This window comes from Leptodactylus fuscus, chromosome 1 (genome assembly GCF_031893055.1).
Source record: "Leptodactylus fuscus isolate aLepFus1 chromosome 1, aLepFus1.hap2, whole genome shotgun sequence".
Classification (NCBI taxonomy): Eukaryota; Metazoa; Chordata; class Amphibia; order Anura; family Leptodactylidae; genus Leptodactylus; species Leptodactylus fuscus.
The window spans coordinates 310,402,211-310,421,300 of NC_134265.1; the positions used below are offsets into that span (position 1 = coordinate 310,402,211).

At 42.4% G+C, this 19,090-nt stretch overlaps 1 protein-coding gene across 1 annotated transcript in view; it reads left to right on the top strand.

Annotated features, from left to right (window-relative positions):
- Nucleotides 1-3,315, top strand: part of LOC142218153 (EF-hand calcium-binding domain-containing protein 6-like) — a 51,710-nt gene extending 48,395 nt beyond the window's left edge. The window contains exon 11 of the mRNA XM_075286708.1: nucleotides 3,058-3,315. Coding sequence (XP_075142809.1) covers nucleotides 3,058-3,315 — 258 coding nt within the window. The remainder of the gene's footprint in view (nucleotides 1-3,057) is intronic.
- Nucleotides 3,316-19,090: the final 15,775 nt, after the last annotated feature.

A 19,090-nucleotide genomic window follows, 5' to 3' on the forward strand; every position in this document is an offset into this window, starting at 1 on the left:
TAAATTTGACTAATACATGAACTCTTGTTCCTTCCACCTGTTCCCTGCCCAGACATTTCTAATCTAGTTCTTGTCCGAGACTGTGCTTTGTATATGTGCATAATCGCTGATGGTTGTATAAAACACTTGAAATGGACACCCAATAAGTCACTAAACCAAAGCAGGGTGTACCTGCTGCAGACTGAAACTGGGCGTCCCTTAATAATGACAGATTAGCTGAGGTTTTGTATTGATATAAAGAAGCTCACAGAGGACAGATATGAGGTCTTGACAATTTGCATTGGGCACCCGCCTATATTATATGCATGGCTGGCCATGCATGAAATGATAAATAGTGTGTCCTGAAGAGTACTGCATCATGCATGTATTGCCATCCTTGCCCTTATTCAAAGGGATGGAATACTAAGCTTCCCCCAGTTAACCTCTTCCTACTGTTTAAGACTTGCTCTGGCACAGGGCTACATTTTAAGAAATCTAAGGTGCTTTCATTTGGAAAACTTACAGTGCACTATTAGTATTCTATCCTGCGTGATCTGTATGTAAAGTATCCTATATAAGGACTATTGTTATTTTAATGTATTGATGACATATGTGATTTGTCCTTATGGTGAAGGCATCGTATGGTGACTACTAAAATAGTCAGATAAAACTAGCATAATTCTGGGACTGTCAAGATTGAAAGACCCTCTTTCTGAGACAGGGTTGATACATAAGGTTCACAATGTATACTCACATTAAAATAAAGTCACCTGTATCTACTAGCACCATTGCATTGTATCTTTAATATTGTATGGTAAGCTCATGTTCTTTCCATTGTGTTTATAACATCACATTCTGTGTTTTTCCATCTAAATAGATATTCTGGTTCATGTAGATAAAGATTAACCACTGTATACTGAAGAGCCCTACAACTTTCTAATGAACTTTAAGGGGAATTAGATGTGCCCCAGTTTTCTGGCCTTAAAGGGGTATTCCCACGTTGCATACTCAACAGTATTCACTGCTGTAAAATCTTCTTTCTTCCTGGTTTCTTGCATCATTTGGTGGGCGGGGTTTCAAATGCAACCTGCCATTTAGCTCCGCCCCCAAATTAACATGTCGCTCCGCCCACCCATATTGGACTATGAAGTACAGGCAGCAGCAGCTCCATTCTGTGTTACATACAGACACTGCCTGTCTCTGCCATAATGAACACAATTGAATTAGCTAGCCTGATAACTGGGAGAACAGAAGAAATGAAAGCAGCTCCTCTCCTCTATCTGAGTGCAGGAAGCTAGGTCATGTCGTGTAGACACAGGAATAGCTAGATACACAGGCTCGCTTCCTGCACTTAGCCCCTCCTCCCTCCCCCCTGAGAGCAGCAGACACATCACTTGACTTTTGAGCAGATAAGTCAGGGCTGTGTCAACAATGAATTGAATAAAGTAAGATAGTGGACAAACAAAGAAGTTTTGCTGAAGCAATGTATTTAGGAAAAGTCTTACATCCCCATTAACAAGCAGTATAGATAGGATCCTTGTGATGGGACAACCCCTTTAAGGCTGAGGTGCCACGTTGCGGAAACGCAGCTTTTTTTTGTTGCAGATTTTGTTCCTTTTTTTGAGCCAAAGCCAAGAATGACTACAAGAGCAATGGGAAATGTATAGGAAGCTCTTATACTTCTGCCGTTGGTCAATCCACTCCTGGCTTTGACTCAAAAAACCGTAACAAAATCTGCAACAGAAAAAGCTGCGTTTCCACAAAGTGGGGCCTTAGCATAAAAGTCACAATTTATGCATTCACCCATTCCAAAAATGTAAGTCCTCTCAATGTTGATGCAGATTAGGGTATATATGCATCAACATACATACATGCATGTTCTGTCCTCTTTTCAAAAAAAGTGAATGGGGCTTAGTAGCAGAATTGGGGCCTCCCGTGGCCCAATAGATTTACTCCAATTTATGCTAGTCCTAAATTATAGCACATAACAATGCCTACACCTATCTACATATAAACCAACACTACAGAAACACATTGTGTAATTTAATAGTAAAAAAATCCATATAGGTAAGGTATATGAATTCAAGGACAGCAGTGCACCAAATGATTTACCAAGCCTTACTGGTAATAGGAACTGAAACCAGAGCTTAGAACACTATGAAGGGCTGATAATCCATAGGCAGGCTGGCTCTAGACAAGGATGTCCATGCTATATACAATGCATATAGAATAAAGGAATAGGTTAAATAAATATAACAGAAATAAGGGCTCCAAAAAATCACCTTTCCAAATAGAGGAAGTAAGAAAGCACAATGTACTTCTGGAGAGCTGAGTGGCGAAGGTATGTCCACATGGGACATGTCCAATACTGATGTCCTAATGTGACAGCAGTGGATTTGCCTAAATTACACCCCATCATACATACCATCTATCATACACTATCTGATAGACAATGTCACCCTGAACATGTTGGGTTTTCGTTTATCCAAATGCGTTCACCCATTTCAAAAATGTAAGTCCTCCCAATGTTGATACAGATTAGGGTATATTAGCCAAATAACTGGTAACATCACATGACAGTGTTACTGCCCACTTGGCTAGTATACTTTAATTTGCATCAACGCTAAAAGGGCTTATATCTTTGGAATAGCTGATCTGATTTGGATAAGCAAGACACCAAAATGCATCAGATAATGTAAGTCATTTCAGACCTGGTGACAGGTCCTCTTTAACTTCTACTTATATAAAACTCCAAAATCCTCCAAGCATCTTTACATACCATAGAGCTTGCTTGTCAATGTCGGTGAACAAGTCTTCGAATTCTCCTTTTAAATATATTTGTACTGGATATTTCTTTACAATGAAATTATACAAATATATGAAAATGTGCAAAATATATAAATGTGGATAGACACCCCCTAAAAGGTCTTCTAGATCTAAGCATGTGGGGATGGATTTTGTTATAAATAGGTTGATATATATACAGTGTTGTTCACCATAGACTTGCATATATTTCAATAGTGAAAAGTTTCCGAGTTAATATGGGGGATTTAAACTACCATCTTTTCTAATATGCAGCTGAAAGGAGAATGGAAGACTCTACGTAGAGCTTTCAAGAAGCTGGATATGGACAGCAGTGGCTACTTATCTCTACCAGAATTTAGATCTGTCTTGAAGCTCTGCAACTTTGTACTTGACGAAGATGAGATTTATCACATCATGTCCAAATATGACCAGAATATGGATGGCCGAGTCAACTACAAATCATTTCTAGAGCACACATGTAAGAAAGAGAACCCTTCTAGCCCGACAACACCGCTGGCAAACACTCTGTAAGGGTTTCTATATCTTTTAAATAAACACCTAGATTGTTCATTCACATTCCTATAAGGGTGGCTCTCCAGTTTGTGAGTAGAGGTTGTCCGATGACGGTGGGACTTATAGATCCACCACACTGGAGAACCATCTATACCTCCTGTCCTACTCCTTACTAATGAAGATGACAAAGCTAAGCTCTTGTGGTGTCTAACGTAGGTAAAACTCAAGTCTGTGAAATACTGTGTTTGAAAGAAACCTTTCCTATTACCTTAGAACATTGTTCGGGAATTAACATTCATTGTTATCATTACATCTATACATTATGGGCCATTGTAAAAGGCATCTTTTCCCTCACTTATTTAATAGTGTATTTTCTACCTAAGTACTCTTCAATAAAGGGGGTTTCCAGAAGTCAAAGGGGTGTGATATTGATGGTCTGTCCTTAGAAAAGACTATAAATATCAGAACAATGGAGGTCCCATTCCCAACCGGCTTATTGAAGAGGTCATGGCACACCTTAGTGTATTTGGTAGTAGCTATCCTGCCCCCATTACAGACACCTCTCTGTACATTTTGTGATGGCTTTGACTTCACTGAGCTGCAATAATGGAACTTGGCCACTACACAGAACATAGAGCCATTAGCTATCAACTCCATGCACTGTATAGAACGCAGACTGGACTCCAGCTGAACAGCTGTCATTCGCCACCGATCAGATATTTAAAGCCTATCCTAAGTATAGTTCATAAATAAAAAGAAAATAACAGACAACCCATATAAAACATCGAAAACTGGACCAATTTATGGAAAACCCCCTTCAACCATTGTCAGCTCACTATTTAGGCTATAGTTTGTGTTCAACAGAATTCATTTGATGTCTGGAATTCAAAATTCATCATTAAAGAGGACCTTTCACCATTTTGCCCATAGGCAGTTCTATATACTGCTGGAAAGCTGACAGTGTGCTGAGTTCAGCACACTGTCGGCTTTCCCGATGTGGGCCCAGTGTGAAGAGCTTACGGTCCCGGTACCGTAGCTCTTCTATGGTCAGAAGGGCGTTTCTGACAGTTAGCCAGAGACGTCCTTCTTCACAGCACAGCCAATCGCGCTGTGCTCTGAGACCAGGGAGGAACTCCCCCCTCCCTCCCTAATAATGGTCGTCTATGGACGAGTACTGAGAGCAGACGGAGGGGGAGTTCCTCCCGGGTCTCACAGCACAGCGCGATTGGGTGTGCTGTGAAGAAGGACGTCTCTGGCTAACTGTCAGAAACGCCCTTCTGACCATAGAAGAGCTACGGTACCGGGACCGTAAGCTCTTCACACCGGGCCCAGATCGGGAAAGCCGACAGTGCGCTGAACTCAGCGCACTGTCAGCTTTCTGACAGTATATAGAACTGCCTGTGGGCAAAATGGTGAAAGGTCCTCTTTAAAATGATTTATGTGCAGTTCATCTCTTTTGATCAGACTTTTTAGGATCTCTGTACTTTCCTTATGGAGCTACGTAATTTGCAGCAATTTTATAGGACTCTGGAAATTAGATACTATAATAAAAATAAACAAATGTTATATATGGCTTTATATTTGTGTCATTCTATTAATTTCTTTGCATATAAAGATTAAACATATCATAAACGGATGAGAGAAGGAATAGGTCTTCAGATAGGGAGTAAGAAATCTATGAATCTATATTATAGATTAGATTCTATAATAAGTGGAAAATGTTTGAGTATGAACATATTTGTCTGACATATATTAAATTATTTACTCCTGATATCTTAAAGGGGTTGGCCACTTTCAGACCAATATTGACAAACAAATGTACAATAAGAAGATATACAATTGTCATATATACTTTCTGTATCAATTCCTCACGGTTTTCTAGATTTCGACTTGTTGTCATTCATTCTGTTACTTCTAGACGATAAAACTCTGACCATGGTCATGTGATGAGCACACAGGTGTCGCACGTTATAGTCACAGCACAGTAATCACTTTTATCGTCTAGAAGTAACACAATGAATGACAACAAGTCGAAATCTAGAAAACCGTGAGGCATTGATACAGAAAGTATATTGGAAAATTGTATATCTTTTTATTGTACATTTGTTTGTCAATATTGGTCTGAAAGTGGCCAACCCCTGTAAGCCCAGTCATTATAATATTAACCCCTCATATAACACAGGGTATAAAATACTGTTTCCAATCCACTACTTGGTATTTAGAGCGAGGCCTCCAGGGAGTAGACCTCCTCTAATATTTCCATAGATAGCTTCTCATTACCCAGGCAAACCTCGCTGGTCTAAGTTGTGTAGAGAGGTCATGGTCTCCACATCCTTTCCCTTCCCCCTTTAGCTTCCTTTATCCATCTACATGACCCATCTCGTAGTTCTAGATATAGTTAGGGACCAAGAACGGTTATATGGAGAGCTAATAAGGAATACCATAGACTTTACAGAGGTGCCGGGTGATGAATGTCAGTCATCATGCAGTGATCCAGTAATACCTACCTTTGGAGACACTGAAGTCTCACACCAACTGTGGAACCAGATTGCAAGCCAACTAGATTGTTATCGGTCCCACTCTTGCATACAACTCAATTTATAGCTTTGTGTGGCAGCTATTGCTCCACACTTATAACTAACTGGTTGCATTACAAAAAGTCCCCACATAGGCTAAGTCGTATAAGTACATATGCAAGATGAATATGTGGCTGCCACAGGGAGCTTTTGCTATGTATGGCTGACAGATCACTGTGGTAGACCTGTGTTGACCACTTATCTGGCTGGGATATGCCACTCACATGGCTGGAAGTGCTTAACAACTATGACAACTCTGCTTTGGAACCACCTTGCTGGTCTGTATGGAGATAGTCTGTCTGGAAACTGTGAACTGTGAAGAAAAAAGGTTGGCGTCATGGTTGCACTGCTGGAAGGGTCACTCCTAATGGAGAAATATATTTACATATAATGATGTTTCATGTATGCTTTTCTGAACTTTACTTCTCCATCTGGCCACAGACCACCAGGACAACAACTTTGGTCCCTCACTTCTGTTTCCATACCCAGGCTCTTTTCCCTTTTTTTTCCCTTATTTTTTTTTTATTTTGCACCTTGAATCTTTATTCTTTGGCATTAATGTGTTATTACAGTGATTTCGAGTACATTTGGAATAAATCCTTTTTTTTGTTTAACTACTAAACTACTAAATTAGGCTCTCTACTGTCAGGGTAGTGGTTCCAGTCTTCTCCTTCAGTCAAAGACCACCCTCTTGACAGTAAGGAGCCTAAATAAGATATTGGTTGGTAAAAGTAACAACACTGATTGAGTTCTCAGGAATGGTTGGGGCTAGAGAAGAGATTACAACTAAGGGCTCGTTCACATCTGCGTTGCCCTCTCTGTTGTGCAGGTTTCCGTTTCCTGCATAAAACAGAGGCAGGAGACGGAAACCTGCAGGAGTCTCTCTCACCCATTCATTTGAATGGGTGAGAAAGATGTCCGGCCGTGAGCGGCGGTGAGCGTTTTGCGCTCTCCGCCGCGAAACCGGGTTTTAAAATCCGGACACAGAGTCGGACATGCAGTACTCTGTGTCCGGATTAAAAAATCCGGTTTCGCGGCGGAGAGCATAAAACGCTCACTGCCGCTCACGGCCGGACCCGGTCTGTGCTTTGCGTCTTCTGGCATGCAGAAGACGGAAAGCACAGAACGGAAAGAAGAACGCAGGTGTGAACCTAGCGTAAGTTGGAAACTGTGGAGAAACACTTACTAAAGAATGCAAAGAGTTGGAATTGGTGAAGGTGGTGAATGGTTCTCTTGAGGTCAGGGCCCCACTGGACGGAAACGCCACGATTTGAAAAAATACGTCATTTTACATTATGGACAAAGTGCATGGGATCCCATTACCACTTTGTGGTAAAAACCAACGTGCAGACGTGCCGCGATTTCCAAAACCTGTGCGGTTTTGAAAATCGCAGCATCTCAATTATACCTACGGAAATGCTGTCAGTTCCCCATAGATATAATGATAATAGAGAGTCTGCAGAGGAAACTCTGCAAGCTTTCTGTTTAATGCAATGCGTTCCCACCGTGGTTTTTCCCGCAGCACTTTATTGCTGTGGGACGTCCCATGGGGCCTTAGCCTTAAAGAGGTTTTCCAACTATAGACACTTATCCCCTATCCATGACTGAAACCCAACCAGGAATTACAGTATCTGGAGTTCCCCTGAGTGCTCTATGTGATTGGACCAGTGGTACACATGCAAGGCCACGGCTTTATTCACTTTTACGGGGCAATCTCCAGCAGCTTCAAAGAAGTGAACGTAGTGGTGGCCACACATGCAGACCACAACTTCATCCACATGGAGCACTTAGGGAACATTTCAAGCCCTATTCTCCTGACTGCTGTAGGTCCCAGTGGATATGGGGAAAATATATAAGGGCTAATAAAACCAAGGGCTGTTTCACAGTGTTCATTCTAATCTATTAACTGTGTCATGTCATTGAAAATGGCATAAAGGGCACTCAGCTTATAGCAAAAATAATGAAACTGGTTTGCAGTTTGCAACCATTGCGCCTTTCTAACTTACTCCAGTCTTCCCAAAGGACACATGACCTGGACACAATCCTAACCTGCTCACACATAGGTTAAGGCAGGCTTTCTCACAGGCTCTTCCTAGCTCTTGGTCGGGGATAAGATTAGTACTTGTTCCTTGCACTACAGGCAGCTGCCAGAAAGGCACCTGCACTGTTCATGCTAAAGAGGTCCCAGTGGCTTTGGGATAGTTTGTGGTGGTTTGGATACAGCATGGTGATCTGTTTGTTCAATAACGCTTGGGAGCACAAGTGAGCTCTGTATTAAGGAAAAGGAGGGGAGTCCTACGCAGACTCAAGACTTCGAGCTTGGTAAAAAGGGAATCGTGTAGCTTTGTTCCCGAGAACAGTGTAGAACCTTTGATTTCATGGAGATGATGATATTTATTCTTGCCCACTCAAGGGTGAAACCCAAGAAACAAGGGATTGTCCCATTCACGGCCACTGCAATGAATTAGCTCCAAAAAACCACAGCCAGCGTTTTTCTTTCTTTCTTTTTTTATGTAGGGATTTGATTGGAAATCGGCCGTACACAACTTATTTAAAGAAAAGAGGTAAAAAAAGGGAATACGGATAAATGAATCCATGCATTGTGGGAGCAGAGGAAACATGTTTAATCACAATCTGGTCTGAATCAATCTCCCCCGGCTAAGCTGATCAAACATTTTTAAGCTTTTTTTTGGAAAGCCTAAACTGTGTCAGGTTCAACTTTTGCCCAAGAAGAGGTAATTGTGGATACAGAGACTAGAGATGCCAACAACCAACATCGCAACGGGGTGTCATAAAGTGTGGGTATTCCTATGGAGCCATACAGTATATCGGACTATCCTTATGAGGTCACACATATTTAGTTCACAGATTTCCTTTTCTTAAGGAGATGTCATAGTAAGCCTGGCACTACTTGGATAACAAGACAAATGCGGTTGTATGCCACGAGACATAGCTATTTATTTGGCAAATGTAATTAGGTAGATACATTCAGAAAACTGATATGGCCAGATGTTACCGGCTGTTCTATAAAAAATTATGACTATCCTTACATATGCCATATGGCATCAGCCGCATGCTCAGGGTATGGTATTACTTTAGGTGTTTTCCTATTGATTTCTATTTATTAAAAAATGTTTTAAAAAAACTACAGGGCAGATTCACTAACACTGTCTAAAAGTTAGACAGTACAAACTTGGACTAGACAGTCTTAATCTGCGTCAGATTTATCAATGTGCCTGATGCTGCTTGATAAATCTGTCATATTCTTAGACTGTCTAGTCTAATTGTATACCTCCTTGGTGTAAGTGTTTTTGGCAGGGGAAGGGGGGTTATGAGCATTTTTGGTGCACACCGTTACCACTTAGGTCATGACCCTTTTCTGTGATACCACACTCATTTCCTGATAGGCCACACCCCTTCCACTCAAGTTGCAAAAGTGTCTACTACACTTAAAGGGGCTTTATCATTGAGAAAAGTCATTTTTAGATAAGCATATCCTTGCACAGTAGGGTTGAGCTGATCTTCAGAATTCAGGATCGATTTTAAAATCCGATTTCTGATCATTTTCCATTCGAATCCGATCCCAATTCCGATCCTAATGTAAGTCAATGGGTTTTTTTTTTTAATGATCAAAGATCGGATTTTAAAAACGATGCTGTTCACTACACAGCGTGGAGTCCAAAAATTGAAGCCTCCACGCTGTGTAGTGATTAAAAAATCCGCCGGCTACTTAGTCCCCCCCACTTACCTGCACAGAACTGCTGCTGCCTCCTCACGTCTCCCCTCCCTGTACCCGCCCACACTCTCCTAAGCCATAAAAAGCCCTGCCTACTCCCAGCAGTAACACTAGCCTAGGGAGGCTGGGGCACGCACAGCGCTCTGCCGGTGTGCGGAGAGAGAGAGGAGAGAACAACGGCCTGGAGCTCCGGGGAGCGGCAGCGGTTCTGTGCAGGTAAGTCAATTGAGCGATCGGAATCGAAATTCCGTTCCCAATCTTTTTTTAAGCGGGATCGGAACCCGATTGTGATCGTGAAATTTACTCGATCGCCGATCGGGATCACTCTTTTCCAATCCTGATTGCTCAACCCTATTGCATAGCCTTTAGAAAGGCTATTTCACACCTACCTTTTCTATGTAAATTGCCTCAGTGGTCTTTGAATAATGGTAATTAGCTTTCTGTGTGCACTGGAAGTCTCACCGTGCACTCCTCTCTACTATTCTTTATGTGTATGCACAGCAGAGGCTGCTGTGCTGATGACTCATCTCCCTGCTAGCATACACATAGAGCAGACTGGAATCACAGACACTTCCAGTGCAGGATGATAACTTCCTGTGCTGGCTGAAGGATAATTGGCATGTGAATAAAAAGAATAACAACAGACTTATTCAAAGACTACTGAGGCAATTTACATACAAAGGGTAGGTGTGGAATAGCCTATCTAAAGGCTATGCAAGGATGTGCTTATCTAAAAATGACTTTTCCCAGTGATAAAGCCCCTTTAATAAATGAGGTGCGCTATATGTTAGCCAATTTTTTGGTGCAAATTACGTCATAATTGCAGCACATTTTGCGTAATAAAACTCTGTAAGGGGTGCGGCTGCCCGTGGCATAAATGTTGCAGCAAAAACATCCACACATTGCAGAAAAATACCCACAGTGGTAATGCTGCCATTCCAAAAATTGTTGCGTTTTTGGAAATCGCAGCATGTCAATTATACCGATGGTAACACTAGCGTATAGGTATATACGCATAGGTATAACTGAAGCAGAAAGTTCACAGAGGAAACGCTGCATACTTTCTGTGAAAAGTGATGCGTTTCTGCTGCGTTTTTTCCCACAACGCTTTTTGGATGCGGCCAGCTAAGTGAGGCTTTAGTCTTAGCTTGAGTTCACACAGAATTTTCTGGACTGGATTTTGACATGGAGGCCACCTCAGAGTCCAGCTCAAAAAAACGCCTCCTGTGGCGAGCCGCAAGTGCATGCTTGTGCAGTGCACCGGCATCCAGTCCCGGCATTCCGCTCCGGATTAGGCCCAAATGAATGGGCCTAGTCTGGAGGGAGTCTTGCACCACAGACACGGCGGATTATGCTGTGGAATCCGTATCAAGATAGGGCAGCTCGCTTCTTTTTTCCGCGAGCGGGAAAAAAATGCTAGTGGAAAAAAGACGTGAACGGCTCCTATTGAAGTCAATGGGAGGCGTTTATTGGAGCAGGATTCTGAGGCAGATTCTGCGTCAAAATCTGATCCAAAAAACTCTTTGTGAACTCAGCATAAAGGTAACCTGAGTTGGCCAAGATTTGGTTGCAAATCTCCCAAAATTATTGCACACCTGTTCATCACTTGTGTCTGGTATTGAGGCTTTCTCCATTGCATTGAATTGGACTGAGCTGCAATACCACACACATCCTGAGTACAAGCATGGTGCTGTTTCTGGATGAAAGCAGTCATGTTTTCAACAATCTTGGAAAACCATTGGCCAGTCTCTTTTACAGAAATATCTGTTTTAGTAAAAACTTATTCTGTAAAAACATATTCTGCATGAAATAAGAATTCTGGAGAATCTTTTCCTATAAATTTGCACTGCGTCATTCCTATGTTTTTATGAAAAATTGCAAACTGGGTGTTACCAATTTGCCTTGTCCCTACACAAAGTAACAACCCACAAAGTAGAAATAATGATCCTTAACAATAAAAGGACACAATAAGGAAAAAATATTGTACATTACAGAAAATGCAAAGAAAATGTAAATGCTGTCGGATTGCTGAGTGACCGCAGTCTCGTATGTCAGAGGTCATGTGATGGATACTAATTGTAGGTCAAACTTTTTCTTGACCTGTCCACAACAATGCCGCTTGTTAATTTTTAATCCTTGCCTCTTACAAAAGGAATTCTTAAGCTGGCCATAGACATGAGATAGCGATTAGCCCTGACTCACTAACAGGCCTTTTTTGGCTCAGCCGAACGTGCATGTTATTTTAATAAAGGAGGAGATAAGCAGCTGCCAGACGCAAAACAATGCAACTACAGGTAAAAATCCAAGTCTAGTATTTAATTCCTCTAAGGGTCCATTCACACAGAGGTAAATGGCGCTGAATTTGGTGCTGAATTTTACACGCTGAAAAAACGTGAGGCGTTTTTTCCATGTGTTTTTTGGTGTGATGTGTTTTTTGACAAAAAATGTGTGGAAAAACGCCTCGCGTTTTTTTTAGCACAGAGAATTCAGCGCCAAATTCAGCACCATTTTTCTCTGTTCGAATGGACCCTTAAGTATGCACTGGGAGGTGAGGAGATAGATGTATAGTTTTTGCTAAAATATTCAGTATAGTTTATATTTTATAGAAATTCATGATATTTATATGTTTCAGGCGTCCAGTGGGCAGACCTATCAGTGATAGCCTTCTCTGTATGGCTATGCATATAGAGATATCTGTCAGTCACAAACTAGGAACATTATCTGGAATCCTAAACCCAGAATTAACAGGGATATACATGAATAAGTGACCAGTTACACTCCCATAAAAATACAAAACTACTTCAATTCGTCCAGCTCCTCCTGCTCGATGGTGATCATCCTGCCCTATGATGATTAGAGATGAGCGAGTACTATTCGAAACGGTAATTTCGAATAGCACGCTCCCATAGGAATGAATGGACACAGCCGGTACGCAGCCAGGGCTGGCGTCCTGCTGCATAACCACCTGCGTGCCGGCCGCTCCCATTCATTCCTATGGGAGAGTGCATTTCATATAGTACTCGCTCATCTCTTATGGTGATCATCCTGCTCTTCCTGCCCTATAGAGATCATCCTGCTCCTCCTGCTCTATAGTGATTATCCTGACCCTCCAGCTCTATACGGATCATCCTGCTCCTCCTGCCCTATGGTGATCATCCTGCTCTTCCTGCCCTATAGTGATCATCCTGCTCCTCCTGCTCTATAGTGATCATCCTGACCCTCCTGCTCTATAGTGATCATCCTGCTCCTCCTGCCCTATGGTGATCATCCTGCTCTTCTTGCCCTATGGTGATCATCCTGTTACTTCTGCTCGATGGTGATCGCCTGCTTCTTCTGCTCGATGGTGATCATCCTGCTCTTCTTGCCTTATGGTGATCATCCTGCTCCTCCTGCTCCATAGTGATCATCCTGCTCCTACTGCTCTATAGTGATCATCCTGGTCTATAGTGATCATCCTGCTCCTCCTTCTCTATGGTGATCATCCTGCTGTTCCTGCACTATGGTGATCATCCTGCTCTTCCTGCTCTATGGTGGTCATCCTGCACTTCCTGCTCTATTGAGATCACCTGCTCCTGTTTCTTTATGAGCATTTATATTAATCTGTACAAAAAATATATATACATATATATGTGTTACCTCTGCAAAGTTGCTAGATAACTGCTTCCTTAAGGCTAAAGCCCCTACATAGTGAGCCCCTATGTAACACATTTTTTTCCACATAGCATTTTACAGAAAGTCCGCAGAGGAAAACTCTGTGGACTTTCTGTCCCTACTATACCTATACAGAAAACACCAGTTTTGGAAATGACATCATTTCTGCTGCAGATATTTTTCTGCAATGTGTGGACGGGATTAGCCAGAATCCCATGCACTTTGCATGTAATGTTTTCAAAACGTGGGGCCTAAAGGTGTTATTAAGTTTTTCTAGATTCCTGAATGGCAGATATCCCTTTCATAAGAATAGATGCAACAAGTAAACAGAAGAGTAAAGTTGTCATCTCCTCAAGTAGTGCCAGTTCTGCATATCTTACATCATCTCCATGTTGGTGCCTTGCTAATGGTATTCAAAGACGTGTGTATTGGATGTACAGTAGTATTAACCCTTGGAAAACATCTATTGTTATATAATAAGGATACTACAGGATGTCGAGGGCACTCGGATCTAAGCCAGGGACCTTCTGATCTGCAGTCATATGGTCTAGAACTGAGTTATATCCCCTCGCTAGCTGATTTATCTTGGTTCTGCTATCACTGCTACCGTTTCTTTATGTACACTCTGGGGGGATTTTACATAAAACTTGTGTAGATGGAAGTAGTTCTGGCACATCTTTAGCAGCCCTTATTGTGCACAAAAGATAAGCCATCTTCATTTTTCTGTGCCCCACATACCACTTTGTTGGAAAGTGGGTGTAGCGGAGGTGCAAACAAATTAACAGTAACTTATGCCAGGAAGCTGTCAGGAGTTATACATGAAATCTATGCCAGTTCATGACTAGTGTGGATCTCATTTCTTACACACAGAACCTTGTATGGTGCACCCAAAATACTAAGTGGCCAGAGAGGGATTTAAAGGGGTTGACTACTCTCAGGCCAATAATAATAATAAAAACCAATATATATTGTTTACTAGATCTCTGCTTGCTGTCATTCATTGATTCCAGTGGATAAAAAAATCAGCCCATGGTCATGTGCTATACAGTCCATGGTCATATGATGTACTATCCATGGTCATGTAATGTACAGTCCATGGTCATATGATGTACTATCCATGGTCATATGATGTACTATCCATGGTCATGTGATGTACAGTCTATGGTCATGTGATATGCAGTCCATGGTCATGAGATATACTATTCATGGTCATGTGATATACAGTCTATGGTCATGTGATGTTCAGTCCATGGTCATGTGATGTACAGTCCATGGTCATGTGCAGGGTCGGACTGGGGTGTCTAGGGCCCACCAGTGGAATTGTTTCTAGGGGCCCACCGCCAGGGCCCTGCAGATCAGCGGTACTGAGACAGGGTGGTTAAAGGTTATAACATGTTGGGAGCCATGCTACTCACGCACTATACCATGTGCACTACATATACCTACTGCTACAGCCTGTATGGCAAGTGAACAGCATGGCTCCTAGAAATGTTACCATTACCCGTAGCTGAAGTGTCCTGGAAAAAGCTGATCTGCAGAGGTCCAGGCTGTTGTATCATCGCATATGTAATATTGATGGCCTATCCTAAGGACAGACCATCAATATTAGAAACATGGCTAAATCCTTTAAAGGGGTTGTTCAGGAATTGGAGCGACCCATGTGCTGGGAGGGAGGTGTAAAATAAAAAACAAATTAATAAAAAAAGAATACTCACCTGTCCCCGGTGCTCCGTTGTCCGCCGGTAGTGTCTATTCGGTTTCGTGCCGGAGCCTCCATGCTGGGAGTCCTGCACCTCATGTGATCGCTGAGACCAATTAGGTACAAGATTTCCAGAAATGAAGCCATGAGACCAAACAGACACAGGTGGGGACAACGGGGTGCGGGGGACAGGTGAGAAGGCTTTTTTTTTTTTTTTTAATTATTTTACACCTCCCTGGTGGCCACCACAGCGATCACTCCAGTTTATAGACAACCTGTTTTAAGGGGTTGTCTGGGACAAATATTTTATGGCCACTTCACTGGTCCCCCATAATGTATGGGGAACAGTGATGGGGCCATTATATTGTGTGGGAGCAGTGATGGGGTAACATCCTGTGCAGAAGGGGGATGTTAAACTGTGTGGGGCATATTAAAGGGGTTGTGCAGGGTTAAAGTTTTTTTTATGGCCTATGCTCAGGATAGGCCATAAATACCTGAAACCTCACATTGCAGAAACATAAGGTCTTTGGCTACTACAGAAAAAAAAAAATGTGTAAGGAACCAGCAAAGTGAATAAAATTTAATCAAATTTACCTCATCCACACACTGCAGGAAAAAAACATGTGGAACAGCCACAAACTCTAAAATGTGCGCGCTTCTAAAAACATGGCCGGTTACATTCAGCTGCGCAATTGGGAGAAAGTGCGGGGAAAATGCATCAAAAGCGCAATGAAAAAAACACTGTGGAAAAAATATATTGAGATTTGCCGCTATTTATTCCACAGCTATTTTTTTTAGCTGCGTCTCGCTGTTGGGCCTCATCCTTATTATCTCAATATACTGAGCATTATACTATAAGGCTGAGTTCACACAGAGTTTTCTGGTCAGGAATTTGGTTCTATCCGGAGGCTTTTTTGGAGGCTGATTTTGAGGTGGATTCCTGACCAAATAACTTCGTGTGAACTCAGCCTTAGGCTAAAGCCCCATGTAGCAAGACAAAGCAAAAAGCGCTGCCGGAAAAACCCCGGCGGCAACACATCAGTTTTTCCTGCAGTGCTTATTGCAGAAACTCCGCAAAGGTTTCCTCTGAGGACTTTGTTTCCTTTAGGGTAAGTTCACGCGGGGTTTTGTGGTCAGGATTTTGAGGCCGTATCACCCTCAAAATCCTGACCAAAAAGACGGCTCCCATTGAAATCAATAGGAGCCGGTCAGTTCTTTTTTTTCCGGGAGCCGTTTTGTTCCAGCTCCTGGAAAAAGAAGTGAGGTGCTCATTCTTCAGGTCGTTTCGCCTCACGATTCGGCCTGAAGACACTCCCTCCTCCCAACTAGGCCCATTCATTGGGCCTAATCTGGAGCAGAGTGCGTGACTGGATACCGCTGCAGTGCACCGGCATTCAGTCAAGGCTACCTGTTTTTTGGTCCGGAACCTGAGGCAGCCTCCGCCTCAGGTTCCGGAGCATAAAACCCTGTGTGAACTTAGACTTATATAAGCACACATAGACTATAATGGTGTCCATGTGCTTTCTGTGCGGTGTCTGCATACAACATGCGGACAGAAAAGTACTTCACAATCTACTTTCCTGTCCACATGACTCGTGCGGACACCGCGCGGAAAGCACACGGACCCCATTATAGTCTATGGGGTCCGCATACTTTCACTGCACACCGCTTGCTAATCCGTTCGGGGGGGGTTCCCATGCAGACTCCCCAAACTCACCGAACACAGATGTGAACCAGGCCTTATACATATACCATATATACTCACACATATACAATACTATAGCACATATACATTTATATACATTCATATACCATATATAAGTCATATATACTTGTATGAATACAATATATACACACACATATATACATACACATTATAGCATACTGTATATACTCACACATACCTGTATACAAACATACAGTACTCACACAGTATACAGGACACATACTTTACACAAATGTACACATGCATACAGATTAAACATACAGATTTTACAAAAATAATTTACTCACCTATTCCAGCAGTGGCAAACTCAGCAGACGACTCCTGTCTTCCCCACACGCTGCAATGTAAGAGGACTCAGTGTGAGGGGGAGGGGGAGAGAGGAAGTGCGTGCGGATAGCAAGGGAGACCTCACAGGAGAGCAGCAAAGCAGCTGCAGGTAAGTGAAGGGAGAGGCCATTAGCTGAGGCTGAAGCTGCACATGCTATACAGCTTCAGCATCAGCTAATAGGGGCCCCTGTGTGTGGAGACAGATGCATTGGCCAGGTACCCGGTTGGGGGCCCCTGGCCATCCCGATCGGGCCCCGACCAATGCATCTGCATTGTTAAAATGAAAACTTTAAGTCGGGGCCCACCGGGGGATTCCCCGGTGCTCCGGCGGGCCAGTCCGACCCTGGTCATGTGATGGACACACAGGTGCACTGTTCATTACCAGGCAGATGTCTGATTGCTGTGCTATGACTGTAACAAGCTGTGCACCTTTGTGTACATCAATGACCATGGACTGTATATCACATGACCATGGACTGATTTTTATCAACTGGGAGAAAGAAGAATGAATGACAGCAAGCAGGAATCTAGAAAATCATGAGCAATTGATACACAAAGTATATTAGAAAATTGTAGATTTATTTATTATTACAAACATTTGTCTTTCAATATTGGTCTGAATGTAGCCAACCTCGTACGGTACACAAATAAAAAAAAACCAGTCGTAATGAAGTTCCCCTATTATATTCAGAGGTCAAGCTATTTTACTAGGGTGGCACAATCTTGCTTGTAGTTTTCCATAACTGGTTAAGGGAGCCTTCACACGATGTAACGCTGCACTCATTCTGATCGTAAAAACACGTTTTACGTGCGTAATACATTGAAAGCATAGGGAAAACAGCCTCCCATTGATTTCAATGGGGAGCGCACATATGCCGGCTCCCATTCAAGTCAATGGGAGCTGCTTTTTACGCTCTCATTCTGAACATGTTTTTACGATCAGAATGAGCACAGCGTTACATCGTGTGAAGGCTCCCTTATATTGACCATTTAATAGTGATAGCCATTCTTAAATACTATGGAGTTCATTTCATGTGAACTGATTGTAAGTTACAGAAAGTAATACATTCCAGAGCTGCATTCATAATTCTGCTGGTATTGGAACATTTGTTGAGTTCTTGTAATATTGTTGGGCTGTTTTTTGACATCAGAGCATTGCACACTCACCTGGGGTGAAGGTCAGAATACATAAAACATAGCACCTTACCCTGATAATTTACAGATGATGTACTATCTGTGGTCGATCCATGAACAAGTGTGCTGCCTATAATTATCATGGACCTATAGAAGTTAATGGGACAGCAAAATGGCCCTAAATAGAGCGTGTCTCTCTGTTCCTTTTCCCAGGTCAACAGTCTGTGGAAAAGAACAGAGGTCTGCGTGCTCCCATTAAAATAAATCAGACGCCCACAAACTGCATTGAATAAGTCCTAAGAGAGGTGTATAAAACATTCTTAATAAATGTGTCCCATGGTCTTGGGGAAAATTTATCAATTAGTTTGCTCCATTTTGCTGTTATAAAAAAGTTTCAATTTATGGCGTATTAGTTGTGCAATAATTTGCCACTTTTTTCATCCCTTACCAATTTACAAACGTGGCATAAAAAATGTGCATGACTTAGCTGGAAGAGTTGTGGTTGGAACTGTCACGGAGCAAAGGTATACGTCTTCCTCCGGATGGTCTTTTGAATCAACACGGACGCAAGAGGTCGGGAGACAACAGCAATTTATTGTAATCCACAAAGTTAGTAGCCGGCAGCGGTCACATCAACCGTAATAACAATAAGTCCACAGAAGTCACAATCCAATGATAACTTTGGTTCCTTGGTCCTGTAACTATATCCTGGCTCTCTGCAGAGCTGTGCACAGGCCGGCTAACACATACTAACTCCAGCTACAACTATATACTAAACTGTTACTTCCTATATCTGGGGGTGGGAAGGGCTGAGTCACAGATCCTTCCCCCCTCACCTATGCCAAGGAGAGCAGACTCCCTGTCTCTTTTGAACAATGCACAGTCCAACATCTTCTTGGAGACAAGGATCAGATTATCTCCACCCATTGTCCTCACTGGTCCTC